Source organism: Capra hircus (genome assembly GCF_001704415.2).
Source record: "Capra hircus breed San Clemente chromosome X unlocalized genomic scaffold, ASM170441v1, whole genome shotgun sequence".
Lineage (NCBI taxonomy): Eukaryota > Metazoa > Chordata > Mammalia > Artiodactyla > Bovidae > Capra > Capra hircus.
Window position 1 is genome coordinate 56,492,983 of NW_017189516.1, and position 23,305 is coordinate 56,516,287.

Consider the following 23,305-nt stretch of genomic DNA (forward strand, 5'->3'; position numbering starts at 1 on the left):
TGGATTCCACATGATTTTTATTAAGCAGTTTGTCTCATTACAGAGAACTCACAGGCCGTTAGTTATGATATTGGAGTAAGAAGCTGGGCAGCCAACACGGTTACCAAATGTCATCTGGTTCCTCATGAGAAAAGGCCGCAAAACTAAATTAGGAAAAGACAAAAATTTTTTTAATCTGTTATATTCTTGTCAAGTTTCTTCTGTGATCTCTATCATGTTCTCATTCCTTTCCTGTGGGGTTTCTGCCCTTGCTCACAATTTTTATCAGTAATTTGACAGGTTAATAAAATGCAATAGATTTTTTTTTTAAAGTCAGTCATTTTGACTGATTCAGTTACAGGCAGACTCAAATATCTGAACGCTTCCCTGGCTGAGAATGAACCAGCAATATGATAAATGGTTTGCATAAGAACACAATGTTGGGGACACCATACCTTTTGTCTTTGGTGTCACTAGACGGCAGTGTGTCCAACTGTGAGCTCTCTCGGACCGCCTTTTTGGAACTCTGACACAAAGAGGAGGGGGGAGAGGAATTTTGCAATTAGATGTATATTTATATTCATTTTATTTAAAACTTTATGATTTCTATAAGAACTGTTTTTGAAATATATAAGTAACTGAGTCTATAAAAGCAGTGACTTTTAAACATGACATTCAGCAAGCACATCAGAATAAGCTACCTGGAAGGTATTCTCAACATAGTACATTAGACTTAGATAAAATATTACTGTCTCAGGACTAACTCATTCATTATTCAATCATAGAGCTTTCATTTTATTTATTTCTTGTTCTGAAAATAATAAGATATCCCAACTTTTACAAACTTTGACAAATCAAAACTTCTTCAATCTTTTAATCAAACAAAAGCCATGATTTGTCAGGAGTGTCAGATATTGAGAAGGCTGGAGCTCTATGTGACCTTCAGATTTTCTATGCTTTTCCCTTTGTCTCCAGTAGAGATGGCAGATCTTTACCACAAGGTTTTCAAGTAAACCACAGAAGCCCTCAGCACTCCCCACCCACAGACGCCCGTCCACAGCATCAGCACCTTATCTGTGGTGTCCTCGTCTGGATTCTGTTGCATGATTTTCATGTATTTCTCTAAAGGATTTTCACCACAAATAGATTTAGATTTGTCTTCCATTTCCTGAACACTTGATTCGTATTCTTTTTCAATTTCCAGCTTCAAAGATTGTTCAATTAGCCTCTGAAACAGATGGGTACCAGAATAGGAACTATACATCTTTTAGAACTTCTAAGGGTTGAGAAACACACAGTAATGTAATCCTGATCCTTTACCTACAACCTGCATGCCAGAGAATTGTTTTTTAATTGAAGTCACTGCTACCGTCAAAGGGGCACAAGTGAAGTGGCCTGATTACCTGTCTGGGACCAGCCTAAGGGCCAGGAACACATCAAAGTAAAGAGGACAGGGGAGCCCTGAAGCAAGAGGCTCTTTTTTTCACCTCATTTACAGTGAGAAAATCAACCGCAAAGCAAGGTCCTCCTCATTCATGAGCCTGTTGCGAGGCCCAAATGAGGATGCCTGTGACTGGGCTGGCCCTGCTACCCTGAGCCAGAAGGCCTGTGTGCTCCACAGCTCTCCTCAGGCTGCCCAGGGCTGGTTTGCATCCCTGCTCCTCCTAGGACTTGGAGACCCAGGGGGCTCCCTCTCCCACCAGCATCACTACCCTTTCCTGATCCAGCTTTTCAAGTTTTTGCCGCTCCCTCTGCAGAATTTCCTGCCACTTGCTCTGCCTCTGCTCTTCTCCCTGCCTTAGTTCCCTGGCCTGCTGTTCTTGGAGTTTTTCTTCTTCCTTCTGTTCTCCAAGTGATTTCTGGTTGACACCTAATGGGACAGAAAATAAAGAACGAATAGCTTCCAGCAGCAGATTTTCAGACAAACGCGGGATGGGTACGCAGGGGTCTTGCCAAGCCCCAGGGAGACGGTGTGATTGTCAGCCACCTCTGCTGGCCTCCAAGCCCTCAGCCCCAAACCTGGCAGCGTGTCCCGCCCACCTCTCAACTGTGTCCCCATCCCCTCCTTCCTCACCGAGGGGAGCCCTATATTTCTGCCTCTGCATCTGGTTCTGAGCCTGCCAGATCCTTAACATTCTGACCCGATCATTCATCCCCATTTATTCCCACAACATTCTGGTCACTACCCCCATCCTACTTCCACATGGGTACAAGAGTCTCCTGCCCAGAGCAAGACAAAACCACCAACCACCCTCCCCTCTCTGCTCAGGCCGCCTGGCCATCACTCCATCCCCTCCAGGCGGATCCCTCCCTGGGGTTTGGGGTTGCCTCTGTCCCCATCATCCCCCACGTTTTCTCTTGTCCCTTTCTGGCCTCACACCGATGCTTCTATGGGGCGGTTCCCTGCCATCTGCACGTGGCAATCCCACAACGCTGGCTTCCTTTGCTGAGCTCACTCTACGCTCTGTCCACCAACCTCCAGGGCTTCGGGTTCCCACCTCTCCTCATCCTGCTGCTGCAGTGAGGGTCCTGACCACCCTTCACCCAGAGCGCCAACACCACAGTCTCTGCAGTCCCTGACACCAGTCTCTCAGCCTTCAAGCCAGTATGCTTCCTTAGCACCAGTTACCTCCTGAAGAGAAGGGAGGATGCACTGAGCACTGTCTCCACTCCAGTAGAGTCCAGACCGTGGCAGCCGAGGCCCCGACAAGCGGTCTTTTCCTATCAGACTGACTTCCTCCACCGTCACCGTCTCCTGCACGTCCGACCTCCACAAACCCCCTCCCAGCAGTTCACTGTCATCTGACTCCAGCTGCTCTTCTCGCCCCCGCCTTTGCTCCCACAGTCTCCCCAGCTGGGCGTGCTCCCTCCCCATCTCTCCCCAGAAACCCGCTTCCTAATCTTAGCGCCCCCAGTGGCCCCTCTCCAGTGCCTGCCTTGTATGTGTCTATTTTCTGTTCCTTCTGGGCGTGGCCCAGGCTTCATTTGCTGACTCCTGAGAGCCCACAGCACAAGTCCCTGCGCCTCGTGGTTGAATTACCTTCCAATCCCGCTGATGCTTATGCAGACTTTTCTCCTCCAGCCCTGGCTGAAAAACCTCATCTCTGAACTGCCCCCACCCCCCACCCCCAACAGTGTGGAGAAACAGACAAATTCTCTAGTTCACCCTGAATCTCTGTGCCGGACCCTGGTTCCACATCACCCATGGGAGACAACACAGGCTTGTCTGGCCCTTGATCCTGGCCATGAACCTGACTACTGGAGGCAGCCAGTACTCACTTCCATGCGCAGAAAGGCAATCTTCTGGTCGTTCCTGGGGGAGGAGGGTCACTCCTGAATGGTGCAGCCACACTTTTGAATACTCATTTTAGAAGACCTTATTATACCATCTAGTACCTCTCAGAGGCAGAACACCTATTTCCTCAGTTGGTTTCTCTTACTCTGTTATTTCTATTACCATCTCCTCCAGATGGCTGCCACCATCCCTATTGAGTAGACTGGGGCTCCTTGGTGATGGCTTGCTGACCACCCTCTTCTCCACAACCCCCCAACCCTGAGATGCTCCACAAAGCAGGGGCTGCTTGATTACAGGATGCCCAGCCCCCAGGAAAGTGCCTGGCATAGAAAAAGCTCTTGATCAAGCCATCCTGAATGGATGTTTTCCACAGTGATTTACGCTGGACTCAGCAAAATCAACCCTCTCACAATCTTTCTTCTGTCAGCAATTCCTCCTGTTCCCGAGTATGTGACTTCACACTGCCTACAAGAGGCTTTGCACAGCTTTGGGGGAAAATGGTTTTACTAGTAGGTGGTTTTACTTGAAGAAGGGTATGTACGAGGCTTCAACGCTTTGGTCCCAGGAGAGAAAAGGACCTGTCCACTGGCCAAGGCCAGAACCACTTCCACATGCTGGTGAGGGAAGGGGGAGCCTGAAGAAGAGACGGGGAGAGAAAGTGGGCCAGACAGGACGGAGGGGTATAATAACCACTTTTCCTTCAATGTCATCACTATTTTGAAGACTGAAATGTAACAGGTTAACCATCCTAATTTTTTAAGGTATGAAGGAAGCAAACAGATAGAAAGAAAACAATATTAAATGTTATTATTGACATACCTCGTTAGTTAGAACAGAGGAAAACTCACCCGGGTACTGAAAGGAGATGGGCCTGGTGGGCACAGGGGCTGCAGCGTCATCCACGTGAAGCATGTCACCAGCATGATGGAGGCCCTCTCTCTCGAGTTGCCTTGGCACACTCCATCCATCTATAAGAAGTGCAAGTGAGCCTCCCCTAGCCCTCAGCAGCAGCAAGAGAAGAGAGGGTGGGGACAACCGCTTGCTGCGCACTGACGTTTCAGACAAAGCAACTGGGCCAGCCCTTTCCTTACAGGGTTCCAGGAGCTCACTGGAGCCACTCGCCAACGTATCTGCTTCTCAAAGCATTCTTAGGAGATTCATTTGCAAATTTGACTTGTTACTCAGCAGGGAAATCAGTCTAGTGACAGCAGAATTCATCTGGCTTGGTGAAAGGCATCCGAATTCTATTTCAATAGCAGTGATTTAACAAAGTTACTGAAGTTGGTTCAAAGATTTCATAAAATATACTAAGCCCTTTCACTTCTCTGTTCAAAGTACTAGACATTCAGACTTGAGGATGAAGCTCTCAAGGCAAAACAATAGGTTAACACACAAATGTAAAGACTTTCTGTGGGATGGGATCAAGATGGTGGAGGAGTAGGTCGTGGAGCTCTCCTCCCACAAACATGTGGCATGATTCTCACTACTACAAAAAACATCAATTAAACACTGGCAGAACACCTCAGACTTAAACAGAAGGGTAAGAAAAACTCTAGGTAACTGGGTAGGATGAAAGAAAAAAAAAAAAAGGAAGGAACTGGGAGGGGACCTGCACCCATGGGAGGGAGCTGTGAAAAAGGAAAGGTTTCCACACCCTGCGAGCTGAGGCTCAGCCTTCAGAGGTCAGAACCTGGGAGACAGCCTGAGGGGCTACAGTGTGGTGCGCCACAACCAAGGGAGTACAGCAAGAAGCCTGGATCAGCCAGGTTGTTCATGGGGTCACAAAGAGTTGCACACGACTTAGTGACTGAACAACAACTGATGGATACCTAGATTGTTTCAAGTTTCTGGCTATTATGAATAAAGCTTCTACAGCCAAAAACAAAAAAAAGACTTGGTAAGCCAAAAAGAACCTCAGAGCTGGTTGACACTACATTCCAATTGTTTAGTGAAGTAGTAGGCTCTGAGGTAGAACAATCTAAGGCAGGACCAAAGCCAGGACAACAATTTCTAGTCTCTGAAGCTAATACTCCTTAATCTCCATTCTGTAACTAAGGAAGGTCTGAGGCAATTGATGGAATCACTGTAATTCAAAGAAAAGTCACTTAACATGTTCACGTTCCATAAAGTGGGAGGGGGGCAAATTTTAAGAAGTCACTTATTTTAAATCTGAGGCAATCCTAACCTTCACAAAATAAGGATTTATTTACAGGCTTCATTTACCCCATGAACAGTATGAAAAGGCAAAAAGATATGACACTGAAAGATGAACTGCCCAGGTCGGTAGGTCACGGAGCCCAATATGCTACTGGAGAAGAATGGAGAAATAAGTCTAGAAAGAATGAAGTGACAGGGTCAAAGCAAAAACAACACCCAATTGTGCACATGACTGGTGATGGAAGTAAAGTCTGATGTTGTAAAGAACAATATTGCATAGGAACCTGGAATGTTAGGTCCATGAATCAAGGTAAACTGGAAGTGATCAAACAGGAGATGGCAAGGGTGAAAACTGACATTTTAGGAATCAGTTAACTAAAATGGACTGGAATGGGCAAATTTAATTCAGATGACCATTATATTGACTACTGTGGGCAAGAATCCCTTAGAAGAAATGGAGTAGCCATCACAGTCGACAAGTCTGTACTTGGCTGCAATCCCAAAAATGACAGAATGATCTCTGTTCATTTCCAAGGCAAACCATCCAATATCATGGTAATCCAAGTCTATGCCCCGACCAGTAACGCTGAAGAAGCTGAAGTCGAACGGTTCTATGAAGACATACAAGACCTTCTAGAACTAACACCCAAATGTCCTTTTCATTATAGGGGACTAGAATGCAAAAGTAGGAAGTTAAGAAATACCTGGAATAACAGGTAAATTTGGCCTTGGAGTACAAAATGAAGCAGGGCAAAGGCTAACAGAGTTTTGCCAACAGAATGCACTGGTCATAGCAAATACCCTCTTCCAACAAGATAAGAGAAGACTCTACATATGGACATCAGCAGATGGTCAATACTGAAATCAGATTGATTATATTCTTTGCCGCCAAAGATGGAGAAGCTCTATACAGTCAGCAAAAACAAGACTGGGAGCTGACTATGGCTCAGATCATGAACTCCTTACTTCCAAATTCAGACTTAAATTGAAGAAAGTAGGGAAAACCACTAGACCATTCAGGTATGACCTAAATCAAATCCCTTACAATTATACAGTAGAAATGACAAATAGATTCAAGGGATTAGATCTGATAGACAGAGTGCCTGAAGAACTATGGACAGAGGTTTGTGATATTGTACAGGAGGCAGTGATCAAGACTATCCCCAAGAAAAAGAAATGCAAAATGGTTGTCTGAGGAAGCCTTACAAATAGCTGAGAAAAGAAGAGAAGCTAAAGGCAAAGGAGAAAAGGAAAGATGTACCCATTTGAATGCAGTTCCAAAGAATAGCAAGGAGAGAGAAGAAAGCCTTCCTCAGAGATCAATGCAAAGAAATAGAGGAAAACAACAGAATGGGAAAGACTAGAGATCTCTTCAAGAAAATCAGAGATACCACGGGAAAATTTAATGCAAAGATGGGCTCAATAAAGGACAGAAATGGTCTGGACCTAACAGAAGCAGAAGATATTAAGAAAAGGTAGCAAGAATACACAGAAGAACTATACAAAAAAGATCTTCATGACCCAGATAACCATGATGGTATGATCACTCACCTAGAGTCAGACATCCTGGAATGCAAAGTCAAGTAAGCCTTAGGAAGCATCACTTTGAACAAAGCTAGTGGAGATGATGGTATTCCAGGTGAGCTATTTCAAATCCTAAAAGATAATGTTGTGAAAGTGCTGCACTCAATATGCAAGCAAATTTGGAAAACTCAGCAGTGGCCACAAAACTGGAAAAGGTCAGTTTTCACTGCAATACCAAAGAATGCTCAAACTACTACACAACTGTACTCATCTCACATGCTAGCAAAGTAATGCTCAAAATTCTCCAAGCTAGGCTTCAACAGTACGTGAACTGTGAGCTTCCAGATGTTCAAGCTAGATTTAGAAAAGGCAGACGAACCAGAGATCAAACTGCCAGCATCCACTGGATCACTGAAAAAGCAAGGGAATTCCAGAAAAAACATATACTTCTGATTTATTGACTATGCCAAAGCCTTTGACTGTGTGGATCACAACAAACTGGAAAATTCTGAAAGAGATGGGAATACCAGACCACCTTACCTGCCTCCTGAGAAATCTGTATGTAGATCAAGAAGCAACAGTTAGAACTGGTCATGGAACAACAGACCAGTTCCAAATTGGGAAAGGAGTGTATCAAAGCTGTATATTGTCACCCTGCTTATTTAACTTATATGCAGAGTACATCATGCAAAATGCCATGCTGGATGAAACACAAGCTGGAATCAAGATTCCTGGGAGAAATATCAATAACCTCAGATATGCAGATGACATCACCCTTATGACAGAAAGCAAAGAGGAACTAAAGAGCCTCTTGAGGAAAGTGGAAGAGGAGAGCGAAAAAGCTGGCTAAAACTCAACATTCAAAAAACTAAGATAATGGCTTCTGGTCCCATCACTTCATGGCAAATAGATGGGGAAACAATGGAAACAGTGACAGACTTTAATTTTGGGGGCTCCAAAATCACTGCAGATGGTGACTGCAGCCATGAAATTAAAAAATACTTTCTCCTTGGAAGGAAAGTTATGAACAACCTAGACCGCATATTAAAAAGCAGAGACATTTCTTTGCCAACAAAGGACCATCTAGTGAAAGCTGTGGTTTTTCCAGTAGTCACATATACATATGAGAGTTGGACTATAAAGAAAGCTGAGTGCTAAAGAATTGATGCTTTTGAATGGTGGTATTGGAGAAGACTCTTGAGAGTCCCTTGGACTGCAAGGAGATCAAACCAGTCAATCCTAAAGGAAATCAATCCCAATATTCATTGGATGAACTGATGCTGAAGCTGAAGCGCCAATACTCTGGCCACCTGATGCAAAGAACTGACTCATTTGAAAAGACCCTGATGCTGGGAAAGATTGAAGGCAGGAGGAGAAGAGGACAACAGAGGATGAGATGGCTGGATGGCATCACTGACTTGACGGACAATAGTTTGAGCAAGCTCCAGAAGTTGGTGATAGACAGGGAAGCCTGGCATGCTGCAGTCCATGGGGTCACAAAGAGTTGCACACAACTGAGCAACTGAACTGACAGGCTTAGCTCTGATTTGCAATTGTTGTTGTTCAATCCCTAAGTCATGTCCCGGGTCTTTGTGACCCTGTGGACTGCAGCACACCAGGCTTCCCTGTCCTTCACTATCTCCTGGAGTGTGCTCAACTCATGTCCATTGAATGGGTGCTGTCATCCAACCATCTCATCCTCTGCTGCACACTTCGCTTCCTGCCCTCAGTCTTTCCCTAACTTTGCAATTTAGTTATCCTGAAATTTAAAAAAAATGGAACTGAGAACCTAAAAATCTTCATGATACAAAAACATGGCACTATATCTGTATCACTGATTTTATCAGAAAATAAAAATGTGTTACTTTGTAACTGTTTTCCATTTTCTAATGATCGGTGTTTTGCCAAAACATTTTACATTTCGAAACAAGTTCTACATATAAAAGCAAGTATTAATATTTAAACTTACATTCAAAAGATGGTTCAAATTCCTCGTTATCCTTAAAAACTAGCTTGTCCGGATTTGAAAATTCACTTTTGTCTTGAAGTTCTGTATGTCTTTGATAAAGACTGGATGGGAAGAATAAAATTCAAGAATGTGAAGCTTTAATAATGTAAGACACAAGAGCAGAGGGTGATGAAAAGCCTTTTGTGATTTGAGAAAATGCTTCAGAAAATTAATTTTTCGTGGACACATAGTGAATAGGAGCTACTCTGCACTGGGTGCTCTCCATGCACCAGACATCATTCCAAACCATTAATACGCATTAACTCAGTCACTCTTCCACACTGCCTCATGCCATGAGTTGGGTACTACCATTGCTAATAAAGAATATCCTGGCACTCTCAAAGCTGTTCCGATGAGGAATTTTTATTTAAAGAACTTGAAAATTTTTTCAAAAAGCTCTTTACACCATTAGCATGAGCCAGCTGAAGATGCCACGCGTCACAGTGCCCTAACTCGGCCCACATGTGTCCTGCCTCTCTTCTTGGCTTTAACACAGAAGGACCGATACGAGAAAAAATTACCTACTTTAGGACCAGACAAGCACCTGTGGTAGTTTTCAACTTTGTACAGTAGATGAACATCAACACACAGATGCCCACCAGACCTGAGCTGAGAGAGGAGGAGTCAGAATCTCCCACGGTGGGGACCAGGCACAGGTAGAAGGCCCACCCTTGACTTGAATCTCAGCCTGCTGCCCACCCCTGCCCCCAAGTTTCTTGACACCATTAGCTTGACCCCATTCTGCTTCAGCCCATGTATCCTAGGACTAACTACCACTTTTGAATTTATTTCAGTGATTGACACTGTGGAACCTTATTTAAATGCCTAAATATTTGTAAGTGACTTTTTAATGATGTACAAAACTATTTAACATTCACAGTGAATTGGTTTGCATTTGCAAATTTTTTATGTCTGTTTTTATCTTTATAAACCAAGTCTATTCACAGAACTATGACGATGCTTATTAATACCCAAATACATATACTATAGGTCTTCCCTGGTAGCTCAGTTGGTAAAGATTCCGCCTGTAATGCAAGAGACCCCGGTTCGATTCCTGGGTTGGGAAGATCTGCTGGAGAAGGGATAGGCTACCCACTCCAGTATTCTTGGGCTTCCCTTGTGGCTCAGCTGGTAAAGAATCTGCCTGCAATGCGGGAGACCTGGGTTTGATCCCTGGGTTGGGAAGATCTCCTGGAGAAGGGAAAGGCTACCCTCTCCAGTATTCTGGCCTGGAGAATTCCATGGACTGTATAATCCATGGGGTCACAAAGAGTCAGACACGACTGAGTGACTTCCATGCATACATTATACATCAAGTTTAGCAAACAAGTAGAATGTTTTTTTCCTCCAGGCAATAATTCAAATGATTCTCAGAGATCATGCATCTTATAATCTGACTGCAAATTCTATCCTGCCACATGGTCTTTAACATCACCTAAAAATCCGGAGCCAGTCCTGGCTGAGACCACAGGAAGCTAACCAGCCTCAGCAGAGGCCAGGCAGAGAACGAGGTACTTACTTGGCTTTCTGCTCCAGAGGGCTGGAGAGCGAGTGCACCGAAATGTTGTGCCTGGACTCTGCAGGCAAAGGCTGTGGCTCTCTGTCAGGACAGGTGGCGGTGACAGCGGACCGGCCCAGACCTATAGGGCAGGAGGAACCAGGACAAGCATGTTATAGACTGCAAGGAGAAGATGGCAGTGCAGCTTCTAGAGGTTTCTACCACTTTGAAAATGCATTCGATCATCTTTGCAAGCAGTGGGGTATGTGAAAATCATCCACAAAACTAACAATTCAGGCATGAAAATGAAACTTCAGTGATAACAGGAGAACAGATGAAACTAACCAACAGCCAAAGAAAAGCCACAGTCACTCTAAAAACCTCCACATGCCAAGCAAAATGCCGGCACTTGACGCTCCATCCTATGGCCTCCACACCACCTGTAACCTGGGATGGGGGAGTCAGGGTTCCCCAGGAGCCCACAGTTCAGAGGCTCCCATGACTCCCAGTTTATCAGCCTCCAGCTGCACTGTTATCCAGAGAAGAGGGGGGATGAGGAGCAACTGACCCCCATCCAGAGCATCCATAGGCCTGTGTCCATAGCTCACCTTCCAGGTATGTTTCACTATTGAGGCTTCTTGCTTTGGGGAGTGGCGTGGAGGAGAGTCGTCCGGAGGCTGTGCTCTTGTGTGACCTTGAGGCCATGCTGCTGGGCATCTCAGACACCTCGCTCTCGTCCCCTCCTAGTGTGCTCACCAGAGGCTGCTGAGAGGTGACTCTGGCGTCCACAAAAACACACCTCTCGGGAGCAGCTGCAGTCATGTTCTTGAGAGTTCCCGGCAGACACAGCAAGGGTGGGCTCCTGGCTGCCAAGCGGCTCTTGGCAGGGCACCGACTGACCCTTTGTTGGTAGTTCTGGAAAGCTTTTTCCAGGTGCTCTGCTTCCTGCTCCAGCTCTCTCACCCTTACCTTAGTACTGGCTACAAACTCAAGGTCGGAATCAAGGGAACTTCCCTCTATGCTGGCATTTGGATATTTGGGGATCCGTGGTGTAACTGGGCCTGCTGTCGCCTCCTCTTGTCTCAGAGGATTTTTCAAGAAATCCCCACTGATGTCGCCATCACGAGGCCTCACCCTGGTGCTCATTAACCCACTGATGGAGCGATTCAGCAGAGAGTGCCCTGGGTTGCGGTACACTTCGTTCTCTAGTGCTGCAGGTCACAAACAGAGAGTGTGAGACAAGAAAGGAAGAGGTAGAGAACCAAACTGAAATGTTTCAGCAATTTTTTTGTTGAAAAATCAACTAGCACATTAAACAGTTTGTGGCATGTGATCAAGATGGTGGAGTAGTAAGATGTGAAGCTCATCTCTGCCCACAATACATCAACAATACATCTATGTGTAGAGTGATTCACACAGAATATCTACTGAATACTGGCAGAAGACCTCAGACCTCCGAAAGGGCAAGAAAATCTCCATGGAACCAGGTAGGACAAAAGGCGGGGGGGGGGGGAAGCAAGGAAGAAGTTGGGACAGGATCTGTATCCTCAGGAGGGTGCTATAAAAGAGGCAAGGTTCCTGCACCCCATGAGATCAGCCAAGATGGAGGTGAGCTCCAGAGCCTCTGGAGGAGAATGCAGCCTCTGGTGTGCAGCAGCTGGGAGGGAGAGACCTGCACAAAAGGTCAGCACCACTGCCCTGTACTCCCCAGCCCAAGACATGTATCCTCCCATGCAGGCAGGAGCTGGGTGCTGAAGCTCACACTTCAGAAATCAGACCCAGGGAGAGGGCTAGGGTGGGCTGTGTGGAAACAGCCTGAAGGGGCTGGAGTCTGGAGCAGTCGCTCCTGAGGGTGTACACGGAGGAAGCTTGGGCTGCCTTAGAGGCCAGGTGCTATTGATGGTTGGGATGTGTGAGGGGTGGGACGCACCACTGCAGCTTCTTCCACTGTGCACGCTTTCAGGTGGCATGACACGGCCTACAGGAGCTCCAAGAGGGGTCACAAGCTGCAGCAACTGCCACCTGCATGCCACAGGCTGCAGGATCAGTTTTGAGCCTCTGCTGTGACTTACTCCCCACCTCAGGCCACAGAAGCAGTCTCGAATGGCCACCACTGCCGCCCTTCTGGACTCCAGGAGCGGTCTCAAGCCGTCAATGATCCCATCACGTGCTCTGGGAGTGTGTGAGATCCTCCACCAATGCTGAGAACCTCAGGACTGGGCACCAGTCACTGCATCTGCACACCCCGATTATAAGGGGATAATGACCATGGCCAGCACACACTGAGCAAAGAGGTCACAGGCATCCATACCAAAAACAGCCCTCATGCCAAACAAACACTAAACCCACAGAAGCTACACAGCGATGCTTCCACATATAAATAGTCCTCCAAGACCACAATAGATATATTTCTCTTCTGTATGTTTGAGAGAGAAAATTAAGTAAAATGAAGCAAAGGAACCACTCCCAGTTCAAAGACCAAGATAATTCCCCTGAAAGTACAAACAATGAAACAGACCTCTTCAGTTTAACAGACACTGATTTCAAAAAAGATAATGAAAATACTAAACGGATTAAGGAAAAGTATCAGTAAAAATGCAGAGTACTGTAAAAAAAGGACTAGAAACGATAAAGAGGAAGCAAGAGAATTACAAAACTCATTGCTGAGACGAAAACTGAACTAAAGGGAATGAATAATGTAGAAAAACAACCAATTCCCCGGTGGTGCGGTGGTTAGGACTCCACACTTTCACTGCTGAGGGTGTGGGTTCAATCCCTGGTCAGGGTACTAAGATCCTGCAAGCCATGCGGCATGGCCAAAACAAAACAAAACCAGTAACGCTGAAGAATGAATAAGTGACCCAGAAGACAATAATGTAAATCATCCATTCAGGACAGCAGACAGAAAGCCAAATGAGAAAAAAAAAGAAACCTAAACAAAAGACCTGAAAGTAGTGAAAGTGAAAGTCGCTCAGTCCTGTCCAACTCTTTGTGACCGCATGGACTATACAGTTCATGGAATTCTCCAGGCCAGAATACCGGAGAGGGTAGCCTTTATCTTCTCCAGGGGATCTTCCCAACCCAGGGATCAAACCCAAGTCTCCTGCGTTGTGGGCAGATTCTTCACCAGCTGAGCCACAAGGGAAGCCCAAGAATACTGGAGTGGGTAGCCTATCCCTTCTCCAGCGGATCTTCCTGACCCAGGAATCGAACTGGGGTCTCCTGCATTGCAGGCGGATACTTTACCAATTGATCTAGAGACCTATGGGACAATAAAAAGCATGCCAATCTATACATAATAGGGATTCCAGAAGAGGAAGAAAGAGAAAAGGTCAAAAATGTATTTGAAGAAATTACGGCTGAAAACTTCCCAAACCTGAAGATGTAAACAGATATCTGGTGCAGGAAGCAGACAGGGTTCCACATAAGGTAAACTCAAAGAGACCTACACCAAGGCATATTCTAATAAAAAATGGCAAAAGTTAAAGAGAGGATTCTAAAGACAGCAAGAGAAAGAGAGCAGAAAACATAGATTCTTCCCCCCCCCCCTTCCTAGAATATGTGAGAGCCTATATAGCTACCAGTCTAAGGCAAGTAGATAAACGATGGAGTTAACATGCTTGAAAAACAGGGTAACTACAAATCAAAAACATACAACAGATTCTGAAAAACCAAAAAGAAGAGAACATAAGTATAATACAAAAGAAAATCATCAAACTACACAAAGAAAAACAAAAAGAAATGGGCAAATATAAAATCAATGGGAAAACAAGCCTTAAAATGGCAATAAATGTATATCTAACAATAATCACTTTAAATGTAAATAGACTGAATGCATCAATCAAAAGACACAGAGTGATTGACGGGATTTAAAAAAAAAACAAGAGCTTAGGGCAAAGGACACAGACTGAAAGTAAGGAGATATAAAAAGATATTTCAACCAAAGAGAAATGAAAAGAAAGCAGGGCTTACAATACTTTAATGAGACAAAATAGACTTTAACACAAAGGTCATAAAGAAAGATAACGAAGGACACTTTATAATGATAAAAAGATCAATATAAGAAGAAGATTTTACATGTGTTAACCTAAAATATATGCACCTAACACAGAAGTACCCAAACATGTAAAACAAATATAAACAGATATAAAGAGATAAATTCACAAGAATATGATAACAGTAGAAGACTTTAACACCCCACTCCCATCAATGGACAGATCTTCTATGCAAAATAATAATAAAACAACAGAGATCCTAAATGGTACAATAGAGCAGTTAGACCTAATTGATATTTTCATGACATTATATCCAAAAACAAAAAACCAATACACATTCCTTTCAACTGCACATGGAACAGTCTCTACAACTGACCACATGATGGAGCACAAAACAAGCCTCAACATATGCAAGGGTACAGAAATTATCACACATCTTTTCTGACTACAAAGGCATGAAACTAGAAATTAACCACAGAAAAAGAAATGTGGAAAGACTAAACAATATGCTACTGGAAAACCAATGGATCAACAAGGAAACCAAAGTGGAAATTTAAAAATACCTTAAGACAAATGACAGTGAAAACAGAACCATACAAAATCTAAGGGACATAGCAAAAGCAGTTCTTAGAAGTTCACAGTAATATAGGCCTTCCTCAAAAAAACAAGAAAAATCTCCAATAAACAATGTAATACACCACCTAAAAGAATCAGAAAAAGAACAAACAAAACCTAAAGTCAGCAGAAAGAAGGAATAAAGATAGAAAATAAAGTAGCAATTAAAAAATGGAAAAAGTCAATAAAACCAAGAGCTGGGTCTTTGAAAGAGTAAATAAAACTGATAAACCTCTGGCCAGGCTCACCAAGAAAAGAGACAGAACCCAAATAAACAAAATAAAAAATTAAAAAAGAGATACAACAGCCAATACCACAGAAATACCAAAAAAAAAAAAAAAAAAACCTAAGGGAATACTAAGAACAATTATATGCCAATAAATTTGACAACTTATAAGAAATTGACAATTCTGTAGAAATATAGAGCTCACCAAAACTGAATCAAGAAGAAATAATTTGAACAGACTGATCACTAGAAGTGAAAGAGAATCTGTAATTAAAACAAACACAAAAAACTCCATACAAACAAAGTACAAGACCAGATGTCTTCAAAAGAACTTATACAGATCCTTCTCAAACTCTTACAAAAACTTGAGGAGGTAGGAACACTCACAAAGATCTTCTATGAAACCACCATCACCCTGATACCAAAACCAGACAAAGATATCACGAAAAAAGAAAATTACAGATCAGTATCTTTGATGAATATAGATGAAAAATGCCTCAGCAAACTATTAGCAAACTGAATCCAACAATATGTACAAAAGATCATATACTACAGCCCACATGAGATTCATCCCAATCTCACAGGAATGGTTCAACGTACACAAATCAATGTGAAACACCACATAAACAAAAGACAAAACCCACATGATCATCTCAATGGATGCAGAAAAACCATTTGAGAAAACTCAACATCCAGTCAAGACAAAACTCTTACTAAGGTGGGTATAGAGGGAACATGTCTGAACACAATAAGAACCATTCATGAAAAACCCACAGCCAACGTAATACTCAATGGTGAAAAGCCAAAAGCCTTTCTAGTAAAATTTAGAACAAGACAAGGAAGCCCACTCTAACCTCTTCTATTCAATATAGTACTGAAAGCTCTAGCCACAACAATTAGACAAGAAAAAGAAATAACAGGTATCCAAATTGGAAGGGAAGAGGTAAAATTGCCACTATATGCAGATGACATGAAACTACATATATAGAAAATCCTAAGGACTCTACACAAAAACTACTATTTCTAATAAATGAATTCAGCAAAGTAGCAGGATACAAGATTAACATTTTTTTACATTAACAATGAAATATTAGAAAGGGAATGCAAAAAAAACAGTACTTTTAAAATTACTTCCCCCTCCAAAAAAATGAAAAATAAACTTGACCGAGGTGAAAGATTTATACATTGAGAACTATAAAATAGGATTCTTTACCAGCTGAGCCACCAGAGACGCCCAAGATACAGGAGTGGGTAGCCTATCCCTTCTCCAGTGGATCTTCCAGACCCAGGAATTGAACTGGTGTCTCCTGCATTGCAGGTGGAATCTTTACCAGCTGAGTTACTAGGGAAGCCCATCAAATATTAATAAAGGAAATTAAAGATGATTCAAAGAAATGGAAAGATATCCCATGCTCTTGGACTGGGACAATACTGTTAAAATGGCAATACTACCCAAAGAAATCTATAGATTTAATGTGATCTCTATCAAATTACCCGTTATATTTCTTCAAAGAACTAGAATAATCAATCCTAAAATTTATATGGAACCATAAAAGACCCAGAATTGCCAAAGTAATCCTGAGGGGAAAAAAAACAAGCCAGAAGGCATAACCCTTCCAGACTTCAGACAATATTACAAAGCTACTGTAATAAAAACATAATTGTACTGACACAAAAACAGACATATGCATTAATGGAATAGAATAGAGAGCCCATAAATAAACCCATACATCTACAGTCAATTAATCCTCAACAAAGGAGGCAATAATATACAATGGGAAAAACACAGTCTGTTCAACAAGTGGTGCTGGGAAAGCTGAAGAGCCGCATGTAAATCAGCAAAATCAGAACACACTCTCTCACCATACACAAAAATAAACTCAAAATAGCTTAAAGACTTAAACATAAAACATGATACTATAAAACTCCTAGAAGAGATCATAGGAAAATATTCTCTGACATAAATCACAGCAATGTTTTCTTAGGTCAGTCTCCCAAGGCAATAGAAATAAAAACAAAAATAAACAAATGAGACCTAATCAAACGTACAAGCCTTTGCACAGCAAAAGGAACCATAAACAAAACAAAAAGACAACCTACACAATGGGACAAAATATTTACTAACGATGCTACCAATGAGGGCTTTATTTCCAAAATACATACACTCAATGGCAAAAAAACTAAACAACTCAATTCAAAAATGGGAAAGAGTATGGAGGTTTCTCAGAAAAGTAAAAATAAATTACCATATGATCTAGTGATTCCACTCCTGGGCATATATACAGACAAAACTCTAATCCAAAAAGAAATATGCACCTGTATGTTGACAGCAGCACTATTCACAATAGCTGAGACATGGAAACAACCTAAACCTTCATCAACAGATGAGTGGATAAAGATGTGGTGTGTACACACACACACACACACACACACAGGAATATTACCTAGTCATAAAAAAGAACTAAATAATGCCATTTGCAGCAACATGGATGCAACTTGAGAATACCATAAGGTGAAGTAAGTCAGAAAGAGAAAACAAATACCATGTGGTATCACTTATAGGTGGAATCTAACATATGACACAAATGAGCATATCTATGAAACAGAAACAGACTCTTAGACATTGAGAACAGACTTATGGTTGCCGGGGGGGGGGGAGGAGTTGGAGGAGGGATAGAGTGGGAGGCTGGGGTTAGCAGATATAAGCTACTATGTATGAAAGGGATAAACAACAAAGTTCTACTGTAGAGCACAGAGAACTATATTCAGTATCCTGTGATAAACTGTAATGGAAAACAGTACCAAAAGCAATCTATATGTGTGTGTGTGTGTGTGTGCACGTGTGTGCATGTGTGTGTGCAAGTGAATCACTTTGCTGTACAGCAGAATCAACACAATAGGGTAAATCAACTATACTTCAATTAAAAAAAAATAGTTTGTAAAACCAAAGTTGTACCTGGTGGCTCAGAGGGTAAAGAATCTGCCTGCAATGCAGGACACCTGGGTTTGATCCCTGGGTGGGGAAGCTCCCCTGGAGAAGGGAATGGCAACCCACTCCAGTACTCTTGCCTGGAGAATCCCATGGACAGAGGAGCCTGGTGAGCTACAGTCCTTGGGGTCACATAAGCGTCTGACACAACTGAGAGACTAACACTTTCACAGCAGAAAACACAATAGGGTAAATCAACTATACTTCAACAAAAAAATGTCTGTAAAACCACAGTCAAAACACTAATTATTAATGTTTGAGAGCTAATATGTACCAACTATTGCTTCATAAGCCTTCTTTTGTAATGCATGCTATTATTTCACAATCCATTATGCACGACCTTGAAATCCATAAAGCTCTGAGAACTGAAAAGGCATTCACAATGTATTTGGAGACAAAGCCTAACCAGACTTGAACTCATGTGGTTGAAAAACCTGACCTGATCTGATATAACCCCATTTATAATGTTTATTTAATCAGCAGGAACATTCACACACTTGACTTCAAAATAATGAATGTGTCTCATTACAGGATGCCACCCCCGAACTCCCAGGGCTGCAGCAAAATCTACTGCCTACAGCCTGAATCTCAGAGAGGGGAAGAAGGGCGTGTGGTCAGGGCCCCACCGTGGGCCCAAAACTCTCACTGCTCCCATGTCACGGACAGGAGACTATAGCTGAATCACCCAATTGCAAAGCACCAAGTCGGTGGGCTGGCCTAATGCAAAGCCACCACATGTGACCGCTCCTCTCCTGCAAGGCCACCTTGATGATGCCAGGGAAAGATGCTTGGCAGGTCCATGCTCGTGAAGCTTCCATCATCAATGAACTATTTCTAATGATCTGAGCTCAGGACAGTTTCAGCAGTGGGAAGTTTGGCAAACGCAGAGTTGTGGCGAGAAAATGAGCAACAGGAAACAGCAGAGATGAGTGAAGAGACGGAAATAAAAGTAGGGTGGGGAGAAGGGGCCAAGGGCCTGAGGGGGAAGAAGTGCAAACAGGAACTGAGGAAGGCTCAGAATCATAAAGTCTCACGAACTTCTGTTGGGCTTGAAAGCAGCTCAAGAAAGCATCAAATTCGGCACGTGGTATGAAGGAGGGGCAGATGTCATGCATCCACAGGAAGACACAGTAATAAAATGACAGCAGTGGCCATTTCCCCAAGTGTTTTATGTGCCCCAGGCACTGCACTGGAGCTGACCACAGATCCCCTTCATCCTCCATGGCATTACAAAGAGGGGAATTGAGGCCCAAGGAAGCTAAAAGAAATGTACCCAAAACCAAACAACTAAACTGCAAAACTGGGGTACAAAACCAGTTTTCTGATTTCAGCAGCAGTGCTCTTTCAGCCAGGCCACGCTGCCTCTCCCATTCACATAAACCTCTGTCAGGGAATGTATAAAACCACTCAAGAGTCGACTGGTCTTATTATCAGGATGTGTGAGTGTCAGTCGCTCAGTCACGTCCAACTCTTTGCAACCCCATGGACTGTAGCCCACCAGGCTCCTCCGTCCATGGGATTTCCCAGGCAGGAACACTGGAGTGGGTTGCCATTCCCTTCTCCAGGGGATCTTCCTCACCCAGGGATCAAACCCAGGTCTCCTGCACTGCAGGCAGATTCTTCGCTGTCTGAGCCATCAGACAGCAAATAAAAAAGGAAAGCCTAGGTCCAGGATGAATTTGGGGGCTTCTGTGTCACTATCACACCTATCTGTGGTATGAGGTTCCCCCAAGCATGCGGCACCTGTGAAAACAAGTCACGTTGGCTGACCACCTGGCTGGTATCCCTGAAATGGACAGGGAGCTTGACTTCTGAGATGGCACATTTCTCTATGACTCTTCCCTACGAGGTGCTGTGTGTGCTCAGCTGTGTCCAACTCTGTGGCCCCATGGACTATAGGCCACCAGGGCCCTCTGTCCATGGGATTCTCCAGGCAAGGATACTGGAATGGGTTGCCATGTCCTTCTCCAGGGGATATTCCCGACCCAAGGATTGAACACATATTTCCCACATCTCCTGCACTGGCAGGAGGGTTCCTTACCACTGAGCCACCTGGGAAGCTTTCCCGTACTATGAGAATTACTAAGAATTCAATGAGTAACAATCACATTTTCACAAATGTCAGAAGTTTTACACACACACACACACACACACACACACATATACAGAAGTTAAAAATGTCTCTAACCTGTCTGAGTTTGTTTTAGTTGCAATTTTAAAATTGAAACCTGCATAGTTAACTTCTTGACAGAAGCATCATATTCTAATACCTGGGCCTTCAGCTGGGCAGAGTGCTCAATCTGCAGAGAATTAGAGAAGAAAAGAAATGAACATAAAAGAAATCACAGCTCACTTCAAAGGGAGCTATTCTCTCTTTGGGCTTATTCTCTTTTGCCCTTTTGCCAATTCTGAGCAGTGTTACACCCTTAATGCACAGGGTCCCTACAAGATGACGAAAGATAAAACAAGTTTCCACCTCTTGTCACATGCAAGTTAGAGCAGCTACTCCAGGACAGACACAAGAGAGATGGCAGTAGTATTTCCAAGTCACAGGGTGAGAATCAAGACTCTGCCACTGTGGGCACCACTAGGACTTGAAAAATTGTGTATTTTCGTAAGTTTGCTTGCCTCTGGATTTTGTGACAATTATGAATATAAAGTCACATGATCACTGGAGAGTTCTCTCAGATGAGAAAGCACACACTTTAGCACCTTGGGGGAGCTCTGATGTTGAAGTAAACCCCATTTATGCTTGAGTGCCAAGTTCACATATCTATGCAGCAGACTGGCCCAACCCCTGGCTGCATAAGGAGCAATACTCACTTCGTTTTGAAGCTGTTTTTGTAGAGCTTGCTTGTGAGTTTCGAACTCCTTATGCTCAAATGCAATAGCATTTTCTGCTTTCTGTAATTTTTTCTGAAAAATCAGTAGTTCGGGAGACGGCTGAGCTATGCCTAGGAAAGTAGCACAGAATGATTGTTATCAACCTGAAATTTTCTCATTGAGCTTTACTTTTAAAAGCAGCTAGAGAAGTTCAAATTTTCTAACGGCTCCATCAAACGAACAATGAGCAATTCTGCCACAGGAATTTGAAACAATTTAATGCACATAAATGCAAATTTTACTATTCTTGAGTCCTTCTCCATGTAATAGAGTCCTTTCAAATCCTTAAATTAATTTGAAAGCCTGCCTCCCCTCTACCAAGCACAGAGGTAGAGAAGGAATGCTCTAGCAAACCCTATCCATGACTACCCTGAGGTCCAATTCAATCTGTGCATCTGTCAGCAGCTCTCAGGGTCCAGGCAGAAAGCAGATGGCATCTCCAATTCAGGTCATCAGAGAAGCCTTCAACGAAGACTGACTTAGGCTGGTCCCTAGCCACAAACGATGGTGTAGTTCCCTAGACTGCTAATGGGGCCAGGCTGTTTGCTACCAGCCCTGGGGCCTGAAGGGCCTGGGAGGGAGGAACTCCCAGAAATGGAGAGAGCGAGCTTAAGTCCTAGCCATGGCAATCAGAGAAGAAAAAGAGATGAAAGGAATCCAAATTGGAAAAAATGAAGTAAAACTGTCATGTTTGCAGATAACATGATACTATACAGAGAAAACCCTAAAGATGCTACCAGAAACTAGAGCTCATCAATGAATTTGGTAAAGCTGCAGGATACAAAATTGGTCCACAGAAATCTCTTGGATTTCTATACACTAACAATGAAAGATCAGAAAGAGTAATTAAGGAAACAATCCCATTCACCATTGCAACAAAAAGAATAAAATACCCAGGAATAAATCTACCTGTATGCAGAAAGCTATAATATGCTGATGAAAGAAATCAGACAACACAAAGAGATTTACCATGTTCTTGGACAAGATTCACTACTGTGAAAATGACCAGCAAAGTAATGCTCAAAATTCTCCAAGCCAGGCTTCAACAGTACGTGAACTGTGAGCTTCCAGATGTTCAAGCTAGATTTAGAAAAGGCAGAGGAACCAGAGATCAAATTGCCGACATCCGCTGGATCATGGAAAAAGCAAGTGAATTCCAGAAAAACATATACTTCTGCTTTATTGACTATGCCAAAGCCTTTGACTGTGTGGATCACAACAAACTGTGGAAAATTCTGAAAGAGATGGGAATACCAGACCACCTTACCTGCCTCCTGAGAATTCTGTATGTAGATCAAGAAGCAACAGTTAGAACTGGTCATGGAACAACAGACCAGTTCCAAATTGGGAAAGGAGTGTATCAAAGCTGTATATTGTCACCCTGCTTATTTAACTTATATGCAGAGTACATCATGCAAAATGCCATGTTGGATGAAACATGTCGTCGATATGCAGACGACACCACCCTTATGGCAGAAAGTGAAGAGGAACTAAAGAGCCTCTTGATGAAAGTGAAAGAGAGTGAAAGAGCTGGCTAAAAGCTCAACATTCAAAAAACTAAGATAATGGCTTCTGGTCCCATCATTTCATGGCAATTAGATGGGGAAACAAAGGAAACAGTGACAGACTGTACTTTCTTGTGCTCCAAAATCACTGCAGATGGTGACTACAGCCATGAAAAGACACTTGCTCCTTGGAAGAAAAGGTATGACAAACTTAGTGTATTAAAAAGCAGAGACATTACTTTGCCAACAAAGGTCTGTCTAGTCAAAGCTATGGTTTTTCCAGTGGTCATGTATGGACATGAGAGTTGGGACCATAAAGAAGGCTGAGTGCCAAAGAATTGATGCTTTTGAACTATGGTGCTGGAGAAGACTTTTGAGAGTCCCTTGGACTGCAAGGAGATCCAACCAGTCAATCCTAAAGGAAATCAATCCTGACTATTCACTGGAAAGACTGATGCTGAAGCTGAAGCTCCAGTACTTTGCCACCTGATGCAAAGAGTCGACTCATTAGAAAACACCCTGATGCTGGGAAAGACTGAAGGCAGGAAGAGAAGGTGATGACAGAGGATGAGATGGTTGGATAGCATCACCAACTTGTTGGACATGAGTTTGAGCAAGCTCTGGGTGATGG

General features: G+C 43.3%; 1 protein-coding gene across 4 annotated transcripts in view; it reads right to left on the bottom strand.

The window, feature by feature from the left end:
• Positions 1-23,305, bottom strand: part of OFD1 (OFD1, centriole and centriolar satellite protein) — a 60,813-nt gene continuing 37,508 nt past the window's right edge. For 2 of the 4 annotated variants that reach the window (XM_005701101.3, XM_005701102.3), the window contains 10 exons: positions 21,110-21,240; positions 20,475-20,586; positions 11,070-11,672; positions 10,483-10,603; positions 8,925-9,025; positions 4,123-4,242; positions 1,692-1,849; positions 1,049-1,207; positions 435-505; positions 1-143 (listed from right to left, as the gene is read on the bottom strand). In XM_005701101.3, coding sequence (XP_005701158.1) covers positions 101-143; positions 435-505; positions 1,049-1,207; positions 1,692-1,849; positions 4,123-4,242; positions 8,925-9,025; positions 10,483-10,603; positions 11,070-11,672; positions 20,475-20,586; positions 21,110-21,240 — 1,619 coding nt within the window. In that variant the 3' untranslated portion in view covers positions 1-100. Of the gene's footprint in view, positions 144-434; positions 506-1,048; positions 1,850-4,122; positions 4,243-8,924; positions 9,026-10,482; positions 10,604-11,069; positions 11,673-20,474; positions 20,587-21,109; positions 21,241-23,305 lie in introns of those variants that run through there. The other 2 variants (XM_013976681.2, XM_018043834.1) reach the window with 2 other exon arrangements.